Consider the following 23,725-nt stretch of genomic DNA (forward strand, 5'->3'; position numbering starts at 1 on the left):
CCTTAAAACCATAAACAAACAAGGAGGTCTCTGAAGTTTGTAGACGGGATTTGACAGGCACAAGTAGTGAAATGCTTTTTTGAAATTTGGAAGCAATCATGTATATTTTACGAGATCGCTTCATCAAGGTTCGAGACGGAAAATTTGTTTTAATTGTGAAAGAGGAAGACATTTTAAACCAATGTCAACATCAATATAACAACTGTGGGTAAATAAATAAAGTAAATCTGATACTATAAACTGCTGTTTAAAACTGAGATGTTGCCTCTTATAGCTACCAGAAGAAAAGTTGTAAAAGTTAGAACAAGGGGCATGCAAGTCAAACCAGGTTTTTTTATTTTTTGAACACCCCGCTACGTTTATACACTTATCCCAGCGTTTAACTAAATCCTAGAAAGATGAGGCTGGTACACCTGAACTATTGTGCGATTGCCTGCTTCACTTCGTCACCATTGCTGAAATGCTGACCTCTGAGGAACTTGTTTGTTATCCAGGATCAGGCGTTCCATGCGCTGAATGTTCAAACGAATGACTGCCGTGGGCTGGGGACCACCACTACCGGGATCAGCAATGGCGGCCATTTTTTAAATGTTTTACACCATTTAAATGTCTTACTGCAGCTGAGTGTCTCATCATCGTACTAACTTGAAGTGTTTTATAGATATCCGCGGGTTTTACGCCTTCATTTGCAAGAAACCTCATCACTACACAATGTTCCACTAACATTGTTCTCTGCCATCTTGATTAACAGTCTTTGGACTGTAGGCCGCCTATCAGTAATAGGACACGCTAGCCATGTGTGTAGTACCACCACGCTAGCATACATTTTTATACCTGTAAAAATAAAAGCCCCAGGTTTACTTGAAAACCCTCGTATATTGTGTTGAATGTGGGTCATGGTCAATCTGGTTTGTGAATGGTTGGAGCTGGGGATAGTAATTGATAAGGTGATCGATTTTGGCATGTTTTAAGAGGGGCGGATGGAAGAAAAGGGAGGAGAATTATGAGAGAGAGAGAGAGAGAGAGAGAAATATGAAAGAGGAAGAAAGAAAAAGAGAGAGACTCTCAGGCAGGAATTTGTCCTTCACTGTTTATTCTTGATATTAATGGAAATTGAATTCAACATTCTTTAATAAATGCATACCCATAGGACCTTTGCAGAAATGGCCTGATTGGAGTAATAAAAATACGATGTATGACTTGTGTGATATGTACGACTTTATGACGTGATTAATAAAGTAGATACAAATTAATACATTTTGTTTAAATGGCTTAAGTGGGTTTTTGTTTGATTCATCACAACATTTGTCCAATGGATTTATAAAGTCTCTACACTTTTGTTTAAAAAAGTGCCAATTTTGTTATGTGAATGTCATCCAAAGACATTATAACAAGTCTGCTGTAGGATGGAACAAAATGCAAGTGAAAAGACATTTTTGAGAAAGAAAAAGCACATTCATTACTTTGTTATATTTTGTAATGCATCACTTAGTGCTTTTACGTAAGAATCCTCCAAACTACTACAATTGAATTGGCGATTGTAATCCACTCTTTCTGGCGAAAACAAATGCTCTTATCTGTCAAATTGTGATTAAGATTTAGTTGTGAATTAAATGTAAGTAGTTTTGCCCTGATCTCAGCAGACATTCATTTAGTCATTCATTCATTGGTTTATTGGGAGAACTATCTTTCATCTAGCTACATTTGGTAGACTCCCTTATCCAGAGCAACGTATCTCAGTTATGTAATTGAGGGCTAAGTGCCTTGCTCAAGGGCTCAACATTTGCATATTGGTAGTGCTGGGATTTGAACCCATGACCTTCCAATCAGAAGTCTTATTTATTGATCTAGCAGTTCCCTACTCACCACAGAGCCCAGATGTTTTGGTTGTCCTGAAACCGGGACATAGGCTACATGATCCATCAACTCCTGTATTTCGCATGACCTAATCACATGACACTGATCACTCACCTGTTTCTGGTTGCACCTAAATGAAGTTTAAGTTTCAATGTGTATTATTCAACCATTAAAGTTTTCATGTTTTTATGTGCCAACTTTCTGCCTAGTCTTTGTGTAGATTTGCTTTGTATCCAGTGTAATAGTTGATATGTATGGTTTGGGTCTCCATAGATTTCACACTCAATTAAAATATGATCATCATTACTACCACCTTTGCCAAAAGTTATTGACAACCAAGCATATACCCAGAACATACATCATATTGTTGTCCCATGCAGAGAGTGATCAGTACCCGCCAGATGTTCCTGTTGGTCCTTTTATGTTGCCGTAAGCTTCTTGGCAGCCTCCCTGATTAGTTTTTGTCTTGTCCTTTTGTCGGGACGTCCTGTTCTTAGTAATGACACTGTCTTGCTCCGTTTTGTCCATTTGTTGATTATGTTTTTTTTTTCACTGTGGTTATTTTATGGTTATTTGTTTCCACCCCTTTCTCAATTGCCATCTTTTAACGGTAAGATCCTGTATATTGCATCTTTGTGAGCTGTTTGTAAAACATGGATGAGAAAACTAAGAAGATGACAAAAAATATCTTACAGAAACAGTTTATATTTATTTGGGGCAAATAATAGACAGCTAGATATTAATGACTTTTAATTGTGAGTTTTAAATGGGATTGGTTTATTCTGAGCACATTCACAGGGCCCATTATAAAAGGGCAGGGCCATTGGCCACTTGTACAACTAAGTTATTGCAGTCTTTTTTTTAGGTTGAAACGTTTTTTTTATCTGTTTTATTTTTTGTTTCTACATTGGTAGAATAAATTAAGTCATTTTAATAAGGGAGTGTGGACTTTTTTATTGTATCGTTAGGACTGCATGTTTATAATGATCACTGTGTTTTTTATTCTAGAAGTTTCTTTCTTTTTTATCACATTTTTATCTGACATTGCACTGCTGATCTTTGAAGTAAAAAAAAAAAAAATCAATAGCACTAAGCACTTCTCAAGCTCATACACGCCGCAATTTCAAAGTCAAATATTTCTGATTCTGATCCACTGCTTGGATCAGCTGAACTGATTTCCCTTATTATATAGTAATTGAATGTGCTAATATACATGTCACAGGCTTTAATCATGCTTTGGCTAACCTTTGCCCTCTTGGAGCATCAGTGCATTCCCTGAACCCGATTATATCCAGAACGTGTTCATCTTTTAAAAACTGACCATTAATGAGAAAAAGCCAGAAACGATTGTAAAAGGAAAAGATGGCAGAGATCAAGATGAAAAATGCAGCTTGACTTGAAGGTATCTTTACAAGGGCGGTCTGCTGTCGAGGCCAAACTGATTAATGCAGGATCGCTCCATGCTCACGCTCAGAACGTCAGTCTAACTGTTCAAAGCCGAGGGGAGTCTCTGTTGCCTCATTAATTTTTAATTTACCAATCGACTAGCTCAGATAAAAGCAAACTTTTCTTAATATTTTTGTTTTTGTACTATAATTACAGAATCGTGTGCACGGTTTGTTGCCTCTCTCCTACTGCAGTATCTGGGCGTAACTCTCAAAAGCTTATAAAGCGAAGCAGGTTATTAAGTATTATTTAATGCTTACACAATATAAAAAACAATCTGTAAGTAAATGTGCAGTCATGCACTTATATTCCTGTACTAAAAGATTTACGGATTTATAGTAAAGCTATTAGTAAGAAGTGCCGTACATTTATGCCATCATGTCATGTAATAATCAGAGAAGCAGGAGCGGATATAACGCAAGTGCGGATGACTTTTAATGAAATAACATGCAAACATACAAAACCAACTGAATGGAAAGAAACAAAAGAATAAATGACATATAAGGAAATCCATTAACCTGAGGAATAACCTGAGGAAAGGAATTTGGAGAACTGAGAAACATGAAAGGACACAAATAAAAGACAGAGTAGTGAAGTGTGAGTGTATATAGTAAATGTATATAGTAGCTGTATTATAGTAAGTGTATATAGTAAGAGTATTACTATATTAGGTGTATTATATATGAGTATTACTATATTAGGTGTATTATATTAAGTGTATTATATTAAGTGTATATAGTAAGTGTATTATATTAAGTGTATATAGTAAGTGTATTATATTAGGTGTATTATAGTAAGTGTATATAGTAAGTGTATTAGAGTAAGTGTACCGTATTTTTCGGACTATAAGCCGCTACTTTTTTCCTACATTTTGAACACCGTGGCTTAAACAACGAAGCGGCTTATTTATGAATTTTTCCTGGGTTTTTCCCGGTTTCACAAACTTCAAGCCAAAAAACTGAACAACATAACATTAGACCAATTAAATTTCCGAACAGAAACAAAAAAACGCACCTTACCTGTGTTCTGAGCTGCAGGGCATCGGGAAAAAAAACGTTTTTTTTTTTAAATGCATGACGATGCCAAAAAATAAACCCCCGAGATAAATAGTTGTGAAGGGAAGGAGAAAGTCAGTGAACAATGATTTACTTGGTTGGCTACTGTTTAGATACAAGCCGTTGTAGCGCGTTGAGTCTGGGTAAAGGGATAGCTCGAGTTGTAACTCCAGTTGCAACAAAAATCATATCAGCACAGACAGGTTTCCAAAACTCGTGCTTTTTTATTTTTCTTGGCAACAGCGTTACGGGTTAGTCAAAGAAACTTAGAAATCAGCATCAGAAAATAATAAACACTTAATCCTCGTCTTGAACACACGCAGTAATACTGGAAAAAAGCTGTGCCGGTCTTTTCCCAAAATACCGCTATGCTCCTAAAGAAAGCGCAACATATTTCACCCGTTACACCGTGTGTAACGTGTCTTTCGTTAAAGCCTGTGTAAAGTTCATTAGTGTAGACAGCGGCTTACAGACAGGTGCGGCTTATTTATGTTAAAAATAAAAATATTTGTAAAATTCAGTGGGTGTATATAGTATATAGTAGTAAGTGTATATAGTAAGTGTATATAGTAAGTGTATATATTAAGTGTATATATTAAGTGTATATAGTAAGTGTATATAGTAAGTGTATTATAGTAAGTGTATTTAGTAAGTGTATATAGTAAGTGTATTATAGTAAGTGTATTATAGTAAGTGTATTATAGTAAGTGTATAATAGTAAGTGTATATAGTAAGTGTATTATAGTAAGTGTATATAATAAGTGTATAAAGTAAGTGTATTTAGTAAGTGTATTATAGTAAGTGTATATAGTAAGTGTATATAGTAAGTGTATATAATAAGTGTATTTAGTAAGTGTATTTAGTAAGTGTATTTAGTAAGTGTATTTAGTAAGTACGTGTATTTAGTAAGTACGTGTATTTAGTAAGTGTATTTAGTAAGTGTATTTAGTAAGTGTATTATAGAAAGTGTATGGTTAAGATGCAGCGCTCTCACCGCTGCGACCCGGGTTCGATTCCCGGTCAGGGAACCATCCCCAGCCACTCTCAGTGCCGGTCCCAAGCCCGGATAAATTGGGGAGGGTTGCGTTAGGAAGGGCATCCAGCGTAAAACATATGCCAAATCAAAACATGCGGAGGATCCGCTGTGGCGACCCCTAACGGGAGAAGCCGAAAGAAAGTTTATTATAGAAAGTGTATATAGTAAGTGTATATAGTAAGTGTATATAGTAAGTGTATTATAGTAAGTGTATTATAGAAAGTGTATATAGTAAGTGTATATAGTAAGTGTATATAGTAAGTGTATTATAGTAAGTGTATTATAGTAAGTGTATTATAGTAAGTGTATTATAGAAAGTGTATATAGTAAGTGTATATAGTAAGTGTATATAGTAAGTGTATATAGTAAGTGTATTATAGTAAGTGTATATAGTGTATATAGTAAGTGTATTATAGAAAGTGTATTATAGTAAGTGTATATAGTAAGTGTATATAGTAAGTGTATATAGTAAGTATATAGTAAGTGTATATAGTAAGTGTATTATAGTAAGTGTATTATAGAAAGTGTATATAGTAAGTGTATATAGTAAGTGTATATAGTAAGTGTATTATAGTAAGTGTATTATAGTAAGTGTATTATAGTAAGTGTATTATAGTAAGTGTATATAGTAAGTGTATATAGTAAGTGTATATAGTAAGTGTATATAGTAAGTGTATTATAGTAAGTGTATATAGTGTATATAGTAAGTGTATTATAGAAAGTGTATTATAGTAAGTGTATATAGTAAGTGTATATAGTAAGTGTATATAGTAAGTATATAGTAAGTGTATATAGTAAGTGTATTATAGTAAGTGTATTATAGAAAGTGTATATAGTAAGTGTATATAGTAAGTGTATATAGTAAGTGTATTATAGTAAGTGTATTATAGTAAGTGTATTATAGTAAGTGTATTATAGTAAGTGTATTATAGAAAGTGTATATAGTAAGTGTATATAGTAAGTGTATATAGTAAGTGTATATATAGTAAGTGTATTATAGTAAGTGTATTATAGTAAGTGTATTATAGAAAGTGTATTATAGTAAGTGTATATAGTAAGTGTATATAGTAAGTGTATATAGTAAGTGTATATAGTAAGTGTATATAGTAAGTGTATTATAGTAAGTGTATTATAGTAAGTGTATTATAGTAAGTGTATATAGTAAGTGTATTATAGTAAGTGTATTATAGTAAGTGTATTATAGTAAGTGTATTATAGTAAGTGTATATAGTAAGTGTATATAGTAAGTGTATTATAGTAAGTGTATATAGTAAGTGTATATAGTAAGTGTATATAGTAAGTGTATTATAGTAAGTGTATTATAGTAAGTGTATTATAGTAAGTGTATTATAGTAAGTGTATTATAGAAAGTGTATATAGTAAGTGTATATAGTAAGTGTATATAGTAAGTGTATTATAGTAAGTGTATTATAGTAAGTGTATTATAGAAAGTGTATTATAGTAAGTGTATATAGTAAGTGTATATAGTAAGTGTATATAGTAAGTGTATTATAGTAAGTGTATTATAGTAAGTGTATTATAGTAAGTGTATATAGTAAGTGTATATAGTAAGTGTATAAAGTAAGTGTATAAAGTAAGTGTATATAGTAAGTTTATATAGTAAGTGTATAAAGTAAGTGTACTATATTAGGTTTATTATAGTAAGTGTATATAGTAAATGTATTATAGTAAGTGTGTAAAGTAAGTGTATTAAGTAAGTGTAGTATATTAGGTGTATTATAGTAAGTGTATATACTAAGTGTATATAGTAAATGTATTATAGTAAGTGTATATAGTAAGTGTATTAGAGTAAGTGTATAAAGTAAGTGTACTATATTAGGTTTATCATAGTAAGTGTATATAGTAAATGTATTATAGTAAGTGTATAAAATAAGTGTACTATATTAGGTGTATTACAGTAAGTGTATATAGTAAGTGTATATAGTAAATCTATTATAGTAAGTTTATTATAGTAAGTGGATATAGTAAGTGAAATATTAGGTGTATTATATAAAGTGTATATATTTTCAGATTATTTTCCTATTGCTTATATGTTTAGAAATATTAATGTAGTAAATAATGTTAGTTAAAAGAAACAATAAAAAGGTCAACACATTTTTTTCTTCTTCCTCCCATCTCTGTTTTCTCTGTCTGTATCTCTCAGAGTTGATTGACGGCACTCCCACCCTGAAGATAAACCACGGCTCGGGCACTCTAGTCCTGCAGTTGCCGGGCAACGTGAATGTAGCGGACAGACGGTGGCACAGACTGGATGTGAGGAGCAATAGCAAGGTGGGCATGTGTGGGTGGCACCAGGACCTCCACCAAGCCCCACAACCCATGGGGAATTTCATGCTCTACCTTGTCTGAACTTTTTACACCTTCCTATTTGTTTTTATTCTAAACCTATATATAATACTGTGTATACCACCTGTGGATGGAGATCCTTCAAGTGGTGTCCTTCTGCATTTTGCAATATTTCGGCAAAAAAAAAGAAAGCGCTTCAGGGTCAGTTCCAGATAAGAATTTATAATGCTCACTTCATATCAAAAGCAGCGTGTGAACATCCCGCTGGCAGTTTGTGAATATTGCACTTCACTGCACATATCTGTTTGACATGCATTAAGTTTAATTGTATTGTAACTAATAGAACTTGACAGGAAGTGTGTTTGCAAGTATGAATGTGAATTGCTTAACATCTCTAATTGCATTATGTGAAGCTGTAAGTAAAGTGGGAAAGAAGAGAAGTCTGGGTAGATTCAGTGTTTTTTTAAATGCAGATCTGCCTCAGTTTGTGTGTGTTTAAACTGCAGTTATAGTCGTGAGCCTGTGGTTTAAAGTTCTTCACTGAAGAGCAGCCTGATAGAAAGAGAATAAACCCATGGTCAAGTGGAACTTTACACCTAAACTTGAGATCACATCTGTGATTCATAAAGCATGTGTTTCTTTGTGTGTGTGTGTGTGTGTGTGTGTGTGTGTGTGTGTGTGTGTGTGTGTGTGTGTGTGTGTGTGTGTGCCGGCTGTTCTGTCTCTCTCAGGATGTACGCTTCACATTAGACCGCTGTGCTGGAGCAACAGTTATGGAGATGGAGGGTGTAGGCAGTTGGCTGACCACCGAGGACCACACTTCCTGTGAGGTGATGGGAGTCACACCAAATCTGGACAGGTTAAACTTACATTTTAATATAATTTTTTACAACTTTTGTGATGCTCAAGATTTTCATTAATAGATTGTAGTGATAGTGCGATAGTAGTGATAGTGATAGTAATAGTATTAATTCTAAAAGTAATTGTAGAAGTAGTAGAGATAGAAGTAGGAAAAGTTAGTAGTAACCTGTAATAGGGTTAGTAGTACTAATAGTAGGCATAGTAGTAAAGTAGTAGTATTAAAATGAGAAGTCATAGTAGTAGCAGCAGTAGTAGGTATTGTATTTGTAGATGTGGATGGAGAGTACTAGTAATGGTCGTTATAGTAGTAGTACATGTTATAGTTGGGATCATGCTAGTACAGTTAGTAGTGATATTAGATAGTGATAGGTGAGTTAGTAGTATTAGTGCACACTGTAATGTAGGGATAGTAACAGTGATAATGGTAGTAGGGATGGTAGTGTTAGTAGGTAAAATTGAGATATTAGTAGAAGTAGTAGTAGTGGTAATGCTAGTATACAGTAGCTGCTGCTGATAGTATTAGTAATAGTTATAGTATTAGTGGTAGTATGGATTATATTGGTAAAATTGATATATGTAGTATGGACAGTCAGTAATAATGACAGTAGAAGTAATAGGGGTAGTAGTGCAGATATTAACAGTGCTAATAAATAATAGGGTTTGTAGTAGTAGTAGTAGAAGTAGGAGTAGTAGAAGTAGTAGTATTAATAGTAACAGTGATAATGTTACAAGTAGTAATATGGATAGTAGTAGTAGCAGTAGTAGTAGTAGTCGTATGGATAGTTTTTGTTATAATGATCGTAGTAGTATAAATGGTATTTGTGATAATGGTAGTAGTAGTAGTAGTAGTAGTAGTAGTTGTTGTTGTTGTTGTAGTATTATGGATAGTATCAGTGATAATGTTAGAAGTAGTAATATGGATAGTAGTAGTAGTATGGATAGTTTATGTGATAATGATAGTAGTAGAGTAGTATTATGGATAGTATTTGTGATAATGATAGTAGTAGTATGGACAGTAAAAGTAATAATGATAGTAGTAGTAACAGTGATAATGATAATAGTAGTAGAAGTAGTAGGGATTGTATCCGTATAGATTGTAGTATGGATAATAGTAGATATAGTAAAGAATGTAGTAGGGATAGTACTAGTAAAAAATAGTAGTGATTGTAGTAGAGCTTGCTTTAAATGAAGACTGAAGTAGTGAAAGAAGTAGTAAGGATAGTAACAGTGATAATGGTGGTAGTAACAATAGATGTATTAGTAGATATAATGAGCATAGTAGTAGTAGAAGTATGGATGGTATCATGTTTAATAATAATAATACTGGTATCAGTATAAATAATAACAAATAATAATGTGTAGTAGCAGGGATAATAGTAGTAGTAGTAGTAGTAGTAGTTGTATGAATAGTAAAAGTGTAATAGTAGTAATAGGGATAATAGTAGTATAGATAGTAACAGTAATAATGTAGCAGTAATAGGGATAGTAGTAGTGTGGATAGTTTTAGTATAAGTAGCAGCAGCAGCAGTAGTAGCATTTATAATGTTGCTCTGATTGATACAGGAGAGAATATTGCTGTCCCGGCTTGTGCTGCTCTCCTGCACTTCTGGCCAAATGAAATGAACTTGAGTTCTTAAAAAAAATAGCAAACGAGTGTAAACAGGTCAATATGGAGGTGGGAGTGGGTTTGAGAATGTCCTGCAGTCAGCTCTGAAAGTCCAGCAACTTTAGAAGCATCAAAACCAAACTTTGAAATATTTCTTGAGCAATTCCTCAGTTAGCGTTTCGACTACTGTATGTGCATGAACTCTGTGTAGTCTTGATCCCGAAGCATTCCACATGAGCCTGAAGCAGCCTGAACTTGCCTTATCCTCAGTTGGAGTAGTGGAGTGTATCAGTGATTACTGGTGTGATGTGGCTAATCTATAAAGTATTCAATGTTTCCTTGTCAAGGATCAATGTGGTAGCATATTGATTTTCTGATAATCACATTAGAGATTAGGGTTAAGAGGTTGAGCGATTGATTCAGTGCATCAGTAGATGTGAACTGGCTCTCAGTAGCACCCCGGCTGTGTAGTGCCTCAGTGCTAAAAGTAAAAGTAGCTCTGATCTGTGCACAGGCATCTGAATGGGACGCAGGTGCTGCAGCTGGGAGGAGTGAACGAGAACGTGCCCTACATCTACCCCCAGCTCCAGCACAAACACTTCACCGGCTGCATCAGCAACCTCGTGGTCGACAGCAAGGTAGCAGTTCCAGCAGAACACCAATAACTGTGATCACACAGAGAAAAAGCAAAATAAGCTTTCTTTCTTTCTTTCTTTCGTTTTTTTTTTATGATTTATTTATTTATTTGTTTATTTTATATATTAAAAAGATAAATAAAAAAAATAAAGAAGTGATATTGCAAATTTTTTTAAATAAATGATTATTATTTATTTTATTTTTTTTCGTTCTGACTGACTGAGTTCATTATGTCTTTTTTGTATTCTCTTTTTTCTTTCCACTTGTATGACTGCATTTTCTTTCTTTCTGTCTTTTTTGATTTTTCTTTTTCTGACATTTTTCCCTTGCATCTCTTTTTCTTTAATTTGTTTATAACTGCATGTTCTTTCTTTCTTTCATTTTTCTTTCTTTTTTCTTTTTTCTTTCTTTCTTTCTTTCTTTCTTTCTTTCTTTCTTTCTTTCTTTCTTTCTTTCTTTTTTCTTTTTTCTTTCTTTCTTTCTTTTCTTTCTTTCTTTCTTTCTTTCTTTCTTTCTTTCTTTCTTTCTTTCTTTCTTTCTTTCTTTCTTTCTTTCTTTCTTTTATTTGATTATATATTTTTTGTAATTTTTTTGTTTCTTCTTTCTTTTTTTGCCTGTCTGATTGATCCATTTATTTATATTTCTTTGTTTATTTTATGTATTGTTTATATTCCTTCCTTCGATTTCTTCTTTGTCTTTTTCTGACTGACTGACCAACTTTCATTTTATTAGTCTCATGTTATCTTTCTTTCTTTCTTTCTTTCTTTCTTTCTTTCTTTCTTTTTTCTTTCTTTCTTTCTTTCTTTCTTTCTTTCTTTCTTTTCTTTGTCTGATTCCTTTTTTTCTTTTTCTTCTTTCTGTTAGTTGTTTTATGTTTTTGTTTGACTGCATTTCATAATATTTTAATAGTTAACAGCTTTAAAAGTTAAAATACACTGAATGTGTCTGTCATGTTCACTTGCACACACTCACTTATTAAACTCTCTTGTTGCTACAGTACATTGATTTACTAGATGTTACATGGTTGTTACAGGTTTGTCACATGAGCAGAGTCACTTGCTAACAGCACTGTCGATTTCCCTTGAGTGTTTTGTCAGGTGAATCTTTTTTTTTTTTTAGCAATTACAGGACTGTGAATAATGAATAATGTAGTGATATATTGAGGTTAATTTGCATATAGACCGTTTCTTAAAATCTACTAATGATGTATGAGGAAGCAGCATACAGAGAGACAGAAGGCTGTTTTGTTAAGAGATTAAACCGTGTTTAAGTTCAGTGGGTTTGAAGCATGAAGCATGACATGGAATAAAGCGTGTAAGGTTTAGGAGACAGGACAGGACAGGACATAGCGTTTCATTGAGTTTCTCATTCTGGTTTTTTTTTTTTTTTTTTATCATTTTGGTTTCGTCTTTTTTTTTCCGTGACCCAATCTCACCCGAGCTCATCTAATATATTTCCCCTTTTCATTGCACTTAAAGTTAATTTCACCCTAGTAATAATATATTAATGTGCTGCACTAATAAAAACACTGCACCACACTTGGAAAGCATGTAAAGCAGACTGCTTCAGAGTGGACTTGAAGACAACTAACTATGTATGGAGCTCTGATCTCACCGGGGTGATTTCCACTGCATAATGGTGAGCTCGTAAACAAAATTAAAGGCATTCCTTCTTCCACTTAATGTTCCACTTGGCTTCTTAAATCACTTTTAAACACTTCTTATTGTTGCTTATTGTGTGAGGACTTGGGGGGACAGTCAGGGAACATCTTCACCACTGCAATTTTCAGGAAATTATTGAGGTGTATGTTTGTATCAGAGGAACCGTTTCAGGAACCCTGACACTAAAGAAATTAGACGTTTTTTATTCCTCTTTTCAGGGACACAGAAACCTTAACAACCTGAGTTTCTCAGCCATATGTGGCTCTTTGCCAAACTGTTGCCACAAAATGGAGGCTGACAGCTGTTTATGCTGTCTTTGTAGGCATGCATCCTTAGCAGGTATTAGACACTTTGTTTTTGTTTTTTAGCAAACTATTGCAGCAATTCTGACTTGCCTGACTTTTTTTTAAATAAAAGGCTTCAGGGAAAACTTTACAATTCAGAAAATGTCATGGACATTAGAGACATTACACATATTTGTACCTGAAAACTCTTTCAGTGATTTGGAAAACATTTTTCAGGACATTTTTAAATTATACATATTTTTAGCAGATAAAACTTCTCATAAACTAGGTATACCAGGATATATACTATATATATACATTAGAAGAGAAACCTTTTCCGAAACACTGAAACACAGAAATCAGGGCCTTTGGGACAAAATTTATTTTGTTATATTTTTTTAACCTTTTGTAGGAACCTACGTTGCTTTTCAGGAAATTAGACGCTGTGTGTGCTTTACCAAACCAATAAATTAAGGACAAATTTTATATATATATATATATATATATATATATATATATATATATATATATATATATATATATATATATATATATATATATTAGATTAATCAATTATATAAAATTATAAAAAAAAATAAAATATATATATAAATATAACATTTCTTTAAATAAATTCCACAAAATAAATTCCATCCAAAAACTTGTACAATCTGGGTGGATATTTCAGAAATCTTTTAGCCCTCAGCTTCAGAATGATGCACTGTTTACAATATCATATTAAAATATTAGATGTGATGTGTTGAGCATGTATCAATGTTTTTTTTGTTCGTTTGTTTGCTTCATTTTTTTTCTCTTTTTTCCGTGCCAAAAATAAGACAAAAAGCCAGAAAAACAGTCGCTGGCAAAACATTCTGTATGCACGACAAATTGTAATACAATTATTATTCATTTGCCTACAAACCTAAATGTAATTACAACAAGCTCTTTTGTTATCTTTGACAAGCTCCAAGGGTTAGTCTTAACACCATAACCATTGTCATTGTCATCACGTGCAAACACACACACACACACACACACACACACACACACACACACACACACACACACACACAGAGAGTTATGTCTGTACCTTTTTTTCTCAGGTGTATGATCTTGGTTCTCCAGCTGATTCCTCCAGTAGCTCGCCTGGCTGCTTGATGACAGACAGGAGCTGTGTCAATATGGGCTTCCCCTCATGTGGCACCAGGGGTCGTTGCCATGGCGAATGGGGCTCCTTCAGCTGCCAGTGTATAGCTGGGTACAGTGGGCATCAGTGTGAACAGGGTAAGGCACGTTGGTGGACGAACCATTTACTTGAGTTAAAGTAGAGGTACAGTATATGACTCCAGTAAAAGTAAAAGTGTCCCTTTAAACTTTCACTTGAGTAAAAGTACAAAAGTATTTGCCTTCAAATGTATTTTATTATGGCTATCTTTTTCATATATTTAGCACAAGACTCTTTGCTTAATCAACTCAGTCTATATAAAAAGACTCGAATGTTACTTTCAGCACACTGATCTATTAATAGATTTGAAATTATTATGAGACCAAAACCTTCTTTTCAACTACTTCCAAAAAATCGTGTAAATAAGGTCACGGGTGTTGTAGCAAGTCAGAGTCAGAAGATTCTTGCATCGTTTATTCCTCTCAAAGTGTTCTGCTTGCTGTTGAACTGACGCTGAACTGTATGTTAGTGTTAAGTAGACACCGACAAGCGACAATCAAAACAAGTTCAAAACAGCGCTCATGCTCGACCCTGATTGGTGGTTTGCTGCGTGTTTGACCAGTTTTTATCCACTCATAAATAAAAAGGAACGACTGATTTCACAAAATGTAGTAAAAAATATGTCAAATTAAATATTCGACTTTGAAATGTAGTGAATTTAAAGTAAAATTAACGGAAATACTTTAGTAAAGTACAGATACCCGAACAATTTACTTAAGTACAGTAACGAATTCCATTCACTTCCTTGCTGTCCACACTGGTAAGGTGCCATTAAATCCACCAGTGCACTGAAAATCCAGTCATTACAGTGCTATGATTACAGTGACATTTGTGAAAAAGCGGAAGTTTGGAAATCTTTTTTTTTCCTCTTTGTCCGTGTGGAACCGAAACAGGGCCTTTAAATGACAGTAATGTGTAGGAGGAGAACATGCGAGCAGCCGATGCTGGTTTGGCAGGAAAAGAAATCAGAAGCTTTTTGAAGTCTTATGAACTGTACAGTAGGTCGTGTTTATGTAACATGAAGGAAACATCACAAGAGAGTGCACGCATCGTTCCTGAGTCCTGATTTCTCGACCGTCTTCAAGTGCTTAGCTATTAACTGTGTGTGTGTGTGTGTGTGTGTGTGTGTGTGTGTGTGTGTGTGTGTGTGTGTGTGTGATTGACAGAGCTTCCTGAGTATTCCTTTGATGGCAGGAGCTATGTGCATTATCAGCTTTCTGGGCCGCTTCAAGCCAGACACACGCAGGTGCAGGTCCTGATCCGAACTCGCAAACACAGCAGCTCCATCCTCACTCTGCTCTCTGCGGCACAGAACGAGTTCATCCGACTGGAGGTGAGGGATGTGTGTGTGTGTGTGTGTGTGTGTGTGTGTGTGTGTGTGTGTGTGTGTGTGTGTGTGTGTGTATGTGTCTCTCTTTTCCTTTCTTTCCGTTCCTCTGTTTCTCTATCACACACTTTCTCTCTTTTTTTTTTGCCCTTTGCATGGTGCACATTCCAGGGAACCTTCTGTAAGACCTGGCCCCCTTTATCGGTTTAAGAGATTATTCGTTACATAAACAGATGTAGGAGTTTCACAGCAGGGCACACACACGATATGAAAACCAACTTTGGAGGTGTATCTTTTATTTTCACTTTGGACTTATATCAGAAAACTGTTTTGCCATCCAAAGCTGAAAACTGTAATATATAGGCATACACTTATTTACATTTTACTTATATTTTTTGAAATAAAATAACATTTTAAATAATTCTAGTAATAATATTTTGTAATGATGATTTCATTATATAATTATTAGGGCTGTCCTCCACTTAGGATTTACATAGTCCATTCAGATTGTGTGTATGTGTGTGTGTGTGTGTGTGTGTGTGTGTGTGTGTGTGTGTGTGTGTGTGTGTGGGTGGGTGGGGCACCTTAACCATCCATATTTCTCCTAAAGCTGCATTGTCTATTATTTTAATTATTTTTACAAATTAATGCGAGCTTTTTTCATGCTACGATTCCAGACTCATAGCAATTTTTTTTTTACCAGCCATGAAATAGGGTGGTGCTGTAGCTTACCAGCTCTCCAAATGAGACACCATATATACTACATGATCAAAGTTTAGGTACACCAACTGTTCCAGCCTTATGAAAGGTGAAAAAAGGTGCTTTATAAGTGTGACATGTACAGTGTGACATGTACAGCACAGTGAAATTATTTCCTCTTATATCCCGGTGATGTTAGGAAGCTGGGGGCAAAATGCAGGGTCAACCATGATACAGTGCCCCTGGAGCATGAAGCATTTCTCAAGGGCCCAAAAAGTGGCAGCTTGGTGATATCAGGGTTTGAATCCAAAACCTTCCGACTTCAGTAACCCTATCAACTGAGCTATTACCTCTCTCATATGAATTCTCTCCTAAACTGTTACCAGAGAGTTGGAAACACCCTTGTATCTGATGTCTTTGGATGAAGAAGAACCTGGAGCTCAATGCTGTTAAAACAGTGGAGATGGTGATAGACTTCAAGAAGAACACAGCGCCACCATCATATCTCAGGACCTCAAGTAGGAGCTGAGCATTATCTCTCTAATTAAAAACAGCACACCAGAGGTTGTACTTCCTGTGTCAGTCCCCAAAGTAAATAATGGAGTCTATACTCACCTCCTCATCACCCTCTGGTACACTGCTGCTACTGCTAAAGAAAAAGGCAGACTGACATTTTGCTGGGAAGGTGATTGGCTGCAATCTGCCACCTCTACAGGATCTGTATAATTTCGAGACCCTGAAGTTGGCAGCTAGGATTGTGACAACTTCTGGCAGGAGGTTACAGTCCATCAGGACCAAAACCTCACACCACAAAAACAACTTATTTTCCTTTAGCTTGAAGAGCACAAATCTCCACAAGCACACTCCAAAAGCTAGTGGATCATCTTCACAGAAGAGTGAAAGCCATTATAACAGCAAAAGATGCCTAAATGTGGATTAAGATTCACATTCAAAAAGCACACAAATCTTATGGTCAGGTGTCCACAAACTTTTGTGCATACAGTATATGTATTTAAAAAAGGAAAATAAATTGTGAAAATATTGAATGACTAAGGGACATGGATTGTGTTTGTTTCTAGTTTCTATGTAATGGAATGGAACAAAACAGAATCATACACATGATCAAGATGAACAAAAGAAACAGCATTGGAAGACAAAATGGGGACCAAAATGCAGTGAACCGTGAGCTTAGATACAAGTGGTAACTAAACATAAATTAGAGAATAGTGCAGTCATGTGACATGAAATTTAGTTCCCTTTCAGGAACTCAAGCCACGTCGGAACACTTTAGGAACGTGACTGCGTTGTCCATGCTCTGAGTAATGAGTCAAATCAGTCAAAATTGAAGACAGGCTGTCACCGGCGGGGCGACGTCACGACCAGGGAGTATAAAGCGCACCTGGAGAGAAGACTGCTTCAACTTCTGTTGTGTTCATGAAGCACTCTGTGTGAAATGTAATGTTTGTCTGTCTGTTTGTAAAAAAAAAAAAAAAGCATTTAGAATTGTGTGCTTCTCCCTGTCCTCGCTTCATTTCGTGAAGGGATACACACAGCTTGTGTATGGCTTCTTTGAGAGTGGAGCATGCAATTTTGGCTCTCGAGAGATTGCTAACACTGCGCCCGCATGCCTATGCGGCTGCTCCGCTCCCAGCGGGTGCTCTTTGAGAAGAACGCCCCCACTCCTGGCGGTTCCGCTCCCATTCTTGCTGAGGCACTCCGGTTCCTGGGGTTTGCTTATAGATCCTGGGCGCAGCTTTTCTTGTCCCGCCTCTTCAGCACCAAGACCGCAGTTTATTCCAATGTGTCTGGGTTTAGGGATTATGGCTATAGTGTCATGCCACGGGTTGAAGAGACGCTAGCACGCTATCTCTCCCTGGGTGTGGCATCTTCCCTAAAACCCCCGACATTACCCACCAAGCCCCTGCGCACTACCTCGACGCTGGTGGGTAAGGCTTATGCCTCAGCAGGTCAGGCCGCTGAGTGTTTGCACACCATGTCGGTACTGCAGACATACCAAGCTGACCAAGAGACCGGACAGGGACAAGGTCATGGTGCTGGACGCCCCACTCCCTCCTTTGGGCTTGTTCGGCGACACCGTTGATTCAATAGTCGACCGGTTCCGTCGCATAGCCCTAACCCCAACACAGCACTTCGTACCGCCAAGTGCAAAGACAGAGCGGACCAGAAGGTCTCTTTCTAGAGCTGCGTTTGGGCACTGCCCCGGCTCTAGACACACCGGAGGTCAGTCTCGAGAGACTGATACCCTTAAGGGAGAATCTGGCAGCCTGGAGGGCTTTGCCAGACGTGTCTACGCGATTAAGTTCGGGTCTCACCAGGTCAATGTAAGAAGCATGCAGGCTCTGGTCCTGGAACGAGAAGTATATACTCTCCTGAGGAAGGAGGCCATTGAGGTGGTCCCTCAGAGAGTCCGGGTTCTACAGCCAGTACTTCATAGTTCCCAAAAGGACAGTGGGTTGTGTCCTATCCTAGATCTACGTCAGCTGAACCGCTCTTTAATAAGGCTCCGATTTAGGGTCCGGTTTAGGGTAGCAGGTCGTGTCTCAGATCAGATCTGAGGATTGGATTGTCACAGTAGATTTAAAGGATGCGTACTTTTACATACCCATCCTCCCTTCTTACAGGAAGTTCCTGAGTTTTGCTTTTGGGGTCAAAGCATTCCAATATCGGGTTCTTCATTTCGGCCTTGCCCTGTCACCCCACACCTTTACAAAGTCTGGCTCCAATGAGACTTCAGGGCATCTGTATCCTCAATTATATTGACGATTGGTTGATATTAGCTCAATCAGAGCAGTTAGCAGTCTGGCATCAAGATGTCGTTCTCGCTCACATAAAGGAGCTGGGCTTTCGGGTGAATACCTGGAAGAGTGTGCTTTCTCGATTACAGAGAACCACCTTTCTCTGCATCATTTGGAATCTGGTGACTATGTGCACACAGTTTTCCTCTGCACACAAAGCGTCCATCCTCATGGCGGTCAGGAAGGTCAGAGAAGGACAGTCACTCACTGTAAAGCAGTTCCAGAGACTGCTTGGGCTTATGGCAGCAGTGTCCAGTGTCATTCCACTTGGCCTCCTGTACATGAGACCCCTTCAGTGGTGGCTTAGAGCCCGGGGTCAGGATCCAAGCCCGAGAAGTGGCGCCTCCACCCCCAGGTGGTGGAGCGTTTTTTGGAGATTTTGGCAAAAGCCCTATGGTTCTCCCTATATCCACCTGCCCCTTTGGAACTGGATGCTGTGGCACAACTGTGGCCGAGGCTGCGTCTTGACGCCTTCCCCCATCACGCTGTTTTTGGGAGTTTTGGAGAGAATTTGCTGGGATGGAGTCCGTCTCCTCCTGGTAGCTCTGCGGTGGTCTTTCCACCGAGGTGGTAGAGACCTTTCTCCAATCCAGAGCTTCCTCCACAAGGAGATTGTATGCCATGAGATGGCATCTGTTCACTGCATGGTGCTCTCGGCACCGATTCGACCCAGTCCTCTGGCCGGTTGGTTTAGTGCTGGAGTTTCTTGGTGTATCACACCCCCGTGTCTGGGCATTCACTGGGCAGAGACCCATTCCTGACGTGTTTTCTCCACTGCACCCTCCGGTGTGTCTCAGAGTGCCTGGTTGGGACCTGGTAGTGTTGGAGGCTCTATCTAAACTCCCCTTTGAGCCTTTGGCCGAGAGTTCAAGACCGTTTTCTTGCTGGCCATCTGCACTCTGAGGAGAGTAGGTGATTTACAGGCCCTCTTTGTGGCCCCTTTTTTTTCCTGAAGTTTACTAAGGTGCACTCAGACAAAGGGCCCTAAGGTGCCCTCGGTTAACCCACGACCTGGCAGGCTCAAGGCATTCAACCCTCCTTCATTCCTGACCCCAGACCGGGAGAGGTTGAACCGGTCCGAGCGCTGGACTGTTACATTCATCGTACAAGTCCCTGGAAAAAGTCAGAACAACTTTTCATCTAGTCAGGGACACTAGTCAGGGACTGGTCGGTGTGGTGTTATTGGACTCTCGTTCTCAAAGTGTTCCGATGCAGCTCGAGTTCCTGAAAGGAAACGTCTCTAGGTTACATATGTAACCCTAGTTTCCTGAGGGAACAAGATGCTGCATTTCTAGTCACACCTCCGGCGCCCCTTCAGTGCTTCCTTAATGGTTACAGAAACTGAAGCATTCTTCTCTTCAGGTGCGCTTTATACTCCCTGGTCGTGACGTCACCCCGATGGTGACAGCCTGGCTTCAATTTGTACTGATTAGACTCATTTACTCAGAGCATGGACAACGCAGTCACGTTCCCAAAGCGTTCCGACGCAGCTTCTCATTCTCTCGGGGAACTAGGGTTACATACGTAACCTGGAGATGTTTTGTAGGATTAACTGAGAATGACCCTGTCAGTAGAAAATGGTTATTAATTTTCTCTTTTTTCTTTCTTTCTTTCTTTCTTTCTTTTTTTCTTTCTTTCTTTCTTTCTTTCTTTTTTCTACTTGATGATTTTTTTCTTTCTTTTTAATCTGTTAGTTATTTTGTGTTTTTTTTTTTTATTCGTTTTTATAGAGTACATTTTAGTATTCATTTTCCTTCTTTTATTTCTTTCTTTCTTTCTTTCTTGCTTTCTTGCTTTCTTGCATTCTTTCTTTTACAATCTATTTCATTATTTTCCCTTTTTCTCTTTGCCCCCTCTTTATACAGTATATGCATCCAAAAAAAAAATGCTGCGTTGGTTTTATTCAGAAGCAGGAAGGCATCAAGTCATGTGTGAAGTAAAAGTATGTACTGAATACCGTTATTCAGCTGACTGTAAGGCAGCATAAACATACAGGACATTTCACTGGCCTATATACAGTATAACCCATAATTCTGTTGGTCAACCAGCTTGTGAAAAATCTGTCAACAACAGGGGAACAGTTTATAGTCACTAAGGAACCATTTAAAGTCCACTGTAAATCACACTTTTCCAAATCCCAAAGATGTTTTACTGGATTCAGATCCAGTGACTGTGTAGGCCATGGAAGAACATCAGATTCATTGAGATTTTCATGAATCCTGATGAGAAATTTTGCTTTCTGGCATCAGGAAGGTGTTAGTTCAATGGTTAGGATGTTGGATTTCAGTTTAAATCCCAGCAACACCAAGCTGCCGGTGCTGGGCCCTTAAGCAAGGCCCTTAAATGAGATGAGGGACTGCACTTTCCATGCTTGGCTGATACAATTGCAACCCAGTGTGCCCTTCTGCTTTTTCTGCCCATCCACCTCAAAGTTTGAGATACATTGCTGTTTACCAGTCATACAGATTAGATAGAATTCCTGATGGGTTTTTTTCCCCTTGTGCATTTTGTTCAGGTGTCATATTCAGGTGTGGTGTAATTTGGTTCAATTGCAATGAGAAATTCATTCACCCTGAATAAACAGGAAGTGAAGTAAACCTGCCATATATTTTGAGTTGCAGCATTTTTCAAAGTGTGAGCTGCTGAACAGAGCCACAAGTCATAAACTGAGCTAGCGGAGTGTAGAGCTACAGAAATGCAAAGTGTTCTGGACAGTTTAGCAATTTCCCCTATAAAGTATCTATCTATTTATATGTACTAAAAGACAAACACTGGGTACAATGCACAATACAGTATGGTTTAATTATTTACAGAATCATTTAACCATTCCTGAATCTTTGTTACTCAAGCTCGAGTGATCAATGCACACTACCCACGGCTGAAAAAATTGAATTGTTTTTTTTTTAAATACATTTTCAGCCTTACACTCACTATACTTACTGTTTTTCTATGATTTAATTATGTGCTCTGTGTGCATCCGTACCAAATCAAATAGCAAACCTACAAAAGGTATCAATTTTCACTCTGGATTCAGAGCCGGTAAACAGACTAACAGGTGTGGAGCGGCCTGAAATACACAGCTTGAAGCAGTCTAATGGTAAAAATTCCCTCAGAGGGAAAAGAATGATGATTGAGGGATGCAGTGAATAATAAAAAAAAGTTTTTTATGACATGCAGTAGGTAAAAAGTCATGTTAGTAAGTACTGAAAAAGATCAATATTAACAGAGTAAGGAAATGTATGTAAGGAAGTTTGAGACTGGTGGCCAACATTGAATAAAACCACAAACACAGCAATGTTAGGAAAAAATGTATACATATTTGGTAACTATAAACTGCTCCTTTTGCTTTCTGATCTTTTTTTTCTTGTACTTTATGTTGCCTCATAGTCAGCTGCATTTATTTCGAATTAGATTTTCTCCTGCCTCTGAATAAAGCCAAGGCAAAGTGAGGTGTAGGTGATAGCCCAGTGGTTAAAATGTGCGACATCTAATTAAAAGGTCATGAGCTCAAAATCCCAGCACTCCTAAGCTGCCAACGCTGGGCCCCCGAGCAAGCCCCTTAACCCTCAAATTAGATAATTGTAAGTTGCTCTGGATATGGGCGTCTGCCAAATATTGTAAATGTAAGGCAGTATTTATTTTGGACATTTTAGATTTAGATGAATAAAAAAACACACACAAAAAAAACAATATACGAGGGGCGTTTAAGTCAAACCAGGAATTGTAATGTAACAGGTCTAAAAATGGATGTTAGCATGGCAGCAATACATGAGGTAGTAAGTGGCTAGCGTTTCCTGTTGCTGAAAGGCGTCGCACAAGTCGCCGGCCGGTCCAGAGACTATTAATCAAGATGGCAGTCAACAGTGTTAGTGCGTGCATGGAACATTGTGTGGTGAAGTTTCTTGCAAAAAAAGGCGTAAAACCTAAAGATATCTACAAAAGATATCTACAAAGCAAAGTACCGTGACGAGACACTTAGCTGCAGTCGGGCATTTGAATGGTGTAAACGTTTCGATCGTCTGTCAGTGATGATCCCAGTCATGGTTCAGGATTACTGAAAAATCTTTCTATGCCGAATTTTTCTAGGCATTAGTTCAACTCTGGGATAAGTGTATAAATGTAGCAAGGGAGTATGTCCAAAAATAAATGCAGTTTTCACTCCTTGAAAAACATTTTTATTTTTTATTTTATAAATTCAAAAGTCCTGAGACTTGAACACCTCTTATGCAATAGATATTAAGAAATATGATAATGATATAAACAAAAAAAAAAACAGATAATAAACAAGACTTGAACATCTTGAATTCTACTTTGACTTGACACCTTTCTGCCTCAAAAAAAAAATTTTGATGCAAAAAGTGACAATAAAAACAAACAAAACACAATCATAAATATGAACAAGTTCAACCAAGCCAGAGCAATAAAGAAAACATGGGAAAACAAAACAAGATACAACAGATGCGGTGAACCGCATGTTGCTGCTGGGAAATGTAGTTCTGTGGCATAAACCTGGGTTAGTAGAAAAGGGTTATCAATCCTTCTCTTTCTCACAAACACACAATTGATATTATTATTTCTCTTTGGTCCTCTCTTTATAGGTGCATCCAGAATAAAAAAATTTTGCCTTGATTTTATTAAGGAAGGCAGAAAGGCATTGAGGCATGATTGAAGGAAATGTATCCCTTGAATGCTCTTATTCAAGCAACTGTAAGGCAGCATAACCATACAGGATGCCTCAATGGTCTAAATTCGTTTTTACAATACTATAGATCTCATAATTCTGTTGGTTAACCAGCTTGTAAAAAAACATTAAAAATTGCCTGGCAACAAGCAAGAGAAAAGTTTCTAGTCAAGGAATATATATTATTATATTATTATTATAAATTTTTTTTAATGAAATTGGTGTTGT

General features: G+C 37.0%; 1 protein-coding gene across 1 annotated transcript in view; it reads left to right on the forward strand.

Annotated features, from left to right (window-relative positions):
* si:ch211-186j3.6 (neural-cadherin) overlaps window positions 1–23,725 on the forward strand; it is a 285,200-nt gene that overhangs the window by 221,026 nt on the left and 40,449 nt on the right. The window contains exons 24-28 of the mRNA XM_046840706.1: window positions 7,559–7,686; window positions 8,433–8,560; window positions 10,683–10,806; window positions 13,853–14,033; window positions 15,141–15,307. Of these exons, the coding sequence (XP_046696662.1) occupies window positions 7,559–7,686; window positions 8,433–8,560; window positions 10,683–10,806; window positions 13,853–14,033; window positions 15,141–15,307 (728 nt within the window). The remainder of the gene's footprint in view (window positions 1–7,558; window positions 7,687–8,432; window positions 8,561–10,682; window positions 10,807–13,852; window positions 14,034–15,140; window positions 15,308–23,725) is intronic.

Source organism: Silurus meridionalis, chromosome 26 (assembly GCF_014805685.1).
Source record: "Silurus meridionalis isolate SWU-2019-XX chromosome 26, ASM1480568v1, whole genome shotgun sequence".
NCBI classification, from domain to species: Eukaryota; Metazoa; Chordata; class Actinopteri; order Siluriformes; family Siluridae; genus Silurus; species Silurus meridionalis.